The sequence below is a fragment of the Bombina bombina genome, chromosome 1 (genome assembly GCF_027579735.1).
Source record: "Bombina bombina isolate aBomBom1 chromosome 1, aBomBom1.pri, whole genome shotgun sequence".
NCBI lineage: Eukaryota > Metazoa > Chordata > Amphibia > Anura > Bombinatoridae > Bombina > Bombina bombina.
Window position 1 is genome coordinate 168,512,677 of NC_069499.1, and position 6,011 is coordinate 168,518,687.

Consider the following 6,011-nt stretch of genomic DNA (forward strand, 5'->3'; position numbering starts at 1 on the left):
AGATACGCATCCTTTAAGTCCACGGTGGTCATATATTGACCCTCCTGGATCAATGGTAAGATAGTCCGAATGGTCTCCATCTTGAAGGATGTAACTCTTAGGAATTGGTTTAGGATCTTGAGATCTAGAATTGGTTTGAAGGTTCCCTCCTTTTTGGGAACAACAAACAGATTGGAGTAGAAACCTTGCCCCTGTTCTGCTTTCGGAACTGGGCAGATCACTCCCATGGTAAGAAGGTCTTCTACACAGCGTAAGAACGCCTCTCTTTTTGTCTGGTTTACAGACAATTGAGAAACATGGAATCTCCCCCCTTGGAGGAGAATATTTGAAATCTAGAAGATACCCCTGGGTTACAATTTATACGGCCCAGGAGTCCTGAACGTTTCTTTCCCAGGCCTGAGCAAAGAGAGAGAGTCTGCCCCCTACTAGACCGGTCCTGGATCGGGGGTTACCCCTTCATGCTGTCTTAGTGGCAGCAGCAGGCTTTTTGGCCTGTTTACCCTTGTTCCAAGCCTGGTTAGGTCTCCAGGTTGGTTTGGATTGAGCAAAGTTCCCCTCTTGCTTTGCAGCAGGGGAAGCAGAAGCGGGACCACCCTTGAAGTTTCGAAAGGAACGAAAATGATTTTGTTTGGCGCTAGTCTTATTCGACTTATCTTGAGGGAGGGCATGACCCTTCCCCCCAGTGATGTCAGAAATGATCTCTTTCAATGCAGGCCCGAATAGGGTCTTACCTTTGAAAGGGATGGTCAAAAGCTTAGATTTAGATGACACATCAGCTCACCAGGACTTAAGCCATAACGCTCTACGCGGTAAAATGGCAAAACCTGAATTCTTAGCCACTAATTTAGCAAGATGAAAAGCGGCGTCTGTAATAAAAGAATTAGCCAACTTAAGAGCCTTAATTCTGTCAAAAATATCATCTAGTGGGGTCTCCATCTGAAGAGCCTCTTCTAGAGCCTCAAACCAAAAGGCAGCCGCAGTGGTTAAAGGAACAATGCACGCTATAGGTTGAAGAAGAAAACCTTGATGAGCAAAAATTTTCTTTAGGAGACCCTCTAATTTTTTATCCATAGGATCAATGAAAGCACAACTGTCTTCAATAGGTATAGTTGTACGCTTAGCCAGGGTAGAAATAGCTCCCTCCACATAGGGACCGTCTGCCATGAGTCCTTTATGGTGTCAGAAATGGGAAACATTTTCTTAAAAACAGGAGGGGGAGAGAACGGAATACCTGGTCTATCCCACTCCTTAGTAACAATGTCCGAAATCCTCTTAGGGACCGGAAAAACATCAGTGTAAACGGGAACCTCTAAATATTTGTCCATTTTACACAATTTCTCTGGAACTACAATAGGGTCACAATCATCCAGAGTCGCTAAAACCTCCCTGAGCAATAAGCGGAGGTGTACTAGCTTAAATTTAAATGCCGTCATATCTGAATCTGCCTGAGGGAACATCTTTCCTGAATCAGAAATCTCTCCCTCAGACAGCAAATCCCTCATCCCTACTTCAGAACATTGTGAGGGAATATCGGAAATGGCCATTAAAGCGTCAGAAGGCTCAGCATTTGTTCTTAACCCAGAGCTATTGCGCTTCCGTTGCAACCCAAGCAGTTTAGATAAAACCTCTGTGAGGGTAGTATTCATAACTGAAGCCATATCTTGCAAGGTGAAAGAATTAGACGCACTAGAAGTACTTGGCGTCGCTTGTGCTGACGTTACCGGTTGTGACACTTGGGGAGAACTAGATGGCAAAACCTGATTTCCTTCTGTCTGAGAATCATCTAATGCCAAACTTTTATAATTCAAAATATGCTGTTTGCAATTTATAGACAGATCAGTACAAGTGGGACACATTCTAAGAGGGGGTTCCAGAATGGCTTCTAAACAAATTGAGCAATGAGTTTCCTCAGTGTCAGACATGTTTAACAGACTAGTAATAAAGCAAGCAAGATTGGAAAACACTTTATTTAATGGAAAAAAAACACAATTTGCAAAAACGGTACTGTGCCTTTAAGAGAAAAAAAAGGCATACACAAACTGCAAAACAGGTTAAAATTGCTTCAATTTTTCCGAAATTTTAACAGTGTACCCACTAAGCTTTAGAAGGATTGCACCACAAGTTAATAAGCAATAAACCCACAAATGAAAAAAACGGATTGAAATTTGTCTAAAACCGGTTAAAAACCCCTATAAGCACCTTGCCACAGCTCTGCTGTGGCCCTACCTGCCCTTAGGAACGATAATATGGGGTTAAAGCTTCGAATAGGCCCTCAGAAGATTAATAGGACCTCAGGAGAAGTTGCTTGCTGCTTGTCTGTATAACTAAATACAGGCCCCGCCCACCTCATTCGATGTTGCTGGGGCCTACACAAATCTAGAAAACCTAGTTTGAAAACCATGTGGGTTATAACAACCCCAAAAAGCCAAATGACCCCTCAAGCAAACGTCCCATAAACATAAAAAACGTTACTCCCAGAACACACAAACGTTTGTCCCAATTTTTCATAAACAAACCAAGTGCCCAAAAAATTTAGCCCTTTATGCAAGCTAGTAAAGCCTCTTTCACACTAGGATTACTGCTTACCCTTCCCCTAATGGGGATACTGTCAGCCTTTCTGAGTTAACACAGTCTCTGCAGAAAAATGACTGAACATACCTCATTGCTGTATAGCAAGAACCGTTCCTCACACTGAAGTTTTCCTGTACTCCTCAGCTTCTGTGGGAACAGCAGTGGACCTTAGTTACAAATGCTATGATCATCATCCTCCAGGCAGAAATCTTCATCTATATCCTGCCTGAGAGTAAATAGTACAACACCGGTACCATTTAAAAATAACACCTCTTCTCTTTACCCTTCCTGCTTAGAGCCAGCAAAGAGAATGACTGGGGGGTGGAGTTAAGGGGGGAGCTATATAGACAGCTCTGCTGTGGTGCTCTCTTTGCTACTTCCTGTCAGGAAGGACAATATCCCACAAGTAAGGATGAATCCGTGGACTCGGTACATCATGCAAAAGAAAATAGATCAACAGGCAGTTAATGAGTAAATCAAAATATAAATAATAAATTAAATATAACATTAAAAGGTTGGATAAAGTAACATTACACCCAAATAAAGCAGCTCTTGAAAGCAATTCAATCTTACCCAATCACCAGAGTCTTAAGCAAGCTTCAGGAGCGTTAATCCACAGAGAATTGGATGAGTGAAAAAGATGGTGAGCATAATCACAGTGACATGTGAAAAAGTTATGCACGTAATTAAGCCGACGCATGGAGAGAAAAAAACCACAATGCGCGCAAACAAGCAGACGTGAGAAAAAAAAAAAATACTTTATGCACCTCAAGGCCTGCATAGGGTGAAATAAGGTTCTTATATACTCAAGCCTAAAATGTCTGACATAATGGTCCCCAAACTATTTTATACCCATCAAAGACTACCTACTTATAGCCATCAATCTAATCAGATGCCAACAACCCCCACTCTTACCTGATCCATACAACTGTACTTACCATAAACAGAAAGACCTGCTTCCAGGAGATGGCTGTCACGTGTGCAGCACTGGATTGGCTGAGAATCTAAATATATGGAGTATAACTTTAAACCAACAAGAGGAGGCTAGGGACTGGTCCCTGTGACACCTGTGGCAGGCCCACGACTACCTTCCATAGGAAGTTCGTTTGCCACTACCCATACTCTAAAGACATCCCACTGGGAACATTGCTCAAACACCTGGAGCACCTATATTGTTCAACTTCCTCCTGCAAAGGCTAAGACAAGACTAGTTTCCAGTAAGGTGGAAGGGGTTTTAAAGGTTCTTGGAGTTTTGGGATCTTTGCCTCCTCCAAGTGGCCAGAAGTACAACTGCAAAGAATAAAGGATTGTGGATTCTCACCACCTTTATGAAAGAAAAAAAAGGATTAATTGCAAACAAATGGGAGAGCGACGCATTGTAATTTGATACTTTTCTGTTTGTTTTATTTTAAACCAAAAAGTTAATCTCACCAGCAAACTCCTGAAATCAAGCAGCTGTACTTTCTTCATAATGACTAATGCAGCTAGCCCGCAAAATGTATAGCCACCGTGTGCTTCCATCCCTGGGACGCCTCCAATTCCACCTTCCCAGTTCTGACATCTAAGATTAGTAAACAACACAACACATTGTTTGGTCAAATCAAAGTGTTAATCAGTAGTAATCAAGATTAGTTTGGTTGTAAAAAAGGGTCTGGGTAGATTACTATGGATTTAGTTAGTTTTTTTTAAAATGAACATTAAAAACCTCTTGCTTCGATTTAAGGAAGGATACAGAATATGCGTTTTGGGAAAATAAAAATACAGTAAACAGTAGCACTTTGAGGAACTTCAGCTCTGTATTAGTGGGGTCTGAATGTGTCAGCATCTGCATAGAAATGTGCCCGTCACTTCATCACACTGTAATCCGACCTTGTTGTGTGTAATGATAAATTACATAGCATTACAGCATGGCTAGTTTTAAAATTACACGCTCTAAGGGATTACAGCATGTCATTTTAAAGTTATAATGGCCCTTTCATACAGTATATGACTCCCAATCAGCCCTCATTCACAGGAGAATTCTGCATAGGTTTTAGTTCAGCATGTGAGTGGTTTCATCCCTTGAAATAGAAGTAAATGTCTAATTCAGGTGCATTGAAAGCTAAAAAGGACCAGTAAATATGGAGAGACAGACATAAGAGAGGAATAACCAATTCAACATTAATCCTATAGTAAAGATTATAACAAAAATGTATAAGAGAAAAAGGTCTGTACCGTGCTATCCACTCTGCAGTACCATCAAACAACATGGGAGTCATAATATTAGTAAGTGATGCCACCGATGCAGCACAATATGCGCTTCTATAATAAACAAACAACAAAAAAGTGTCAGTCAATTAGTGTACTGCTGCCATGTTCTGTTAAAAACCCAATAATGTGATGCTAACATAAATATTAAAAATGTCTAAACAAAACTCAGCATAATAAATAGCCTTAGACTCAAAGCAGCCACACAATTTTAAATGAAGATGTTAAACACAACATACATATTATACCTCGAAAAATGTCAAGCCCTAAGCTCTTAGCCAGGACAAAATGTTACTCACCCCTTCTAATCCCACCCACACCACACCCCCTACTTCAACCCCTCTTTGCATATGTTAAGCCAATGTGAAACATTTTATAATATTGTTTTTATTTTATAACACAATAAATTAAATAATGCTGATACGGTAATAAAATTAACAAAAACATAATTTATGCTTACCTGATAAATTTATTTCTCTTGTAGTGTATCCAGTCCACGGATCATCCATTACTTGTGGGATATTCTCCTTCCCAACAGGAAGTTGCAAGAGGATCACCCACAGCAGAGCTGCTATATAGCTCCTCCCCTCACTGCCATATCCAGTCATTCGACCGAAACAAGACGAGAAAGGAGAAACCATAGGGTGCAGTGGTGACTGTAGTTTAATTAAAATTTAGACCTGCCTTAAAAGGACAGGGCGGGCCGTGGACTGGATACACTACAAGAGAAATAAATTTATCAGGTAAGCATAAATTATGTTTTCTCTTGTTAAGTGTATCCAGTCCACGGATCATCCATTACTTGTGGGATACCAATACCAAAGCTAAAGTACACGGATGATGGGAGGGACAAGGCAGGAACCACTGCCTGCAGAACCTTTCTTCCAAAGAAGCAAAAAGTATCAAATTTGTAAAATTTTGAAAAGGTGTGAAGTGAAGACCAAGTTGCAGCCTTGCAAATCTGTTCAACAGAGGCCTCATTTTTAAAGGCCCAGGTGGAAGCCACAGCTCTAGTAGAATGAGCTGTAATCCTTACAGGGGGCTGCTGTCCAGCAGTCTCATAGGCTAAGCGTATTATGCTCCGAAGCCAAAAGAAGAGAGAGGTTGTCAAAGCTTTTTGACCTCTCCTCTGTCCAGAGTAAACGACAAACAGGGCAGATGTTTGAGGAAAATCTTTAGTAGCCTGTAAGTAA

The 6,011-nt window shown here is 40.9% G+C and overlaps 1 protein-coding gene across 1 annotated transcript in view; it reads right to left on the reverse strand.

The window, feature by feature from the left end:
* Positions 1 to 6,011, reverse strand: part of LOC128645004 (protein farnesyltransferase subunit beta) — a 152,279-nt gene that overhangs the window by 85,580 nt on the left and 60,688 nt on the right. The window contains exons 7-8 of the mRNA XM_053697715.1: positions 4,786 to 4,872; positions 4,003 to 4,132 (exon numbers count right to left, since the gene is read on the reverse strand). Of these exons, the coding sequence (XP_053553690.1) occupies positions 4,003 to 4,132; positions 4,786 to 4,872 (217 nt within the window). The remainder of the gene's footprint in view (positions 1 to 4,002; positions 4,133 to 4,785; positions 4,873 to 6,011) is intronic.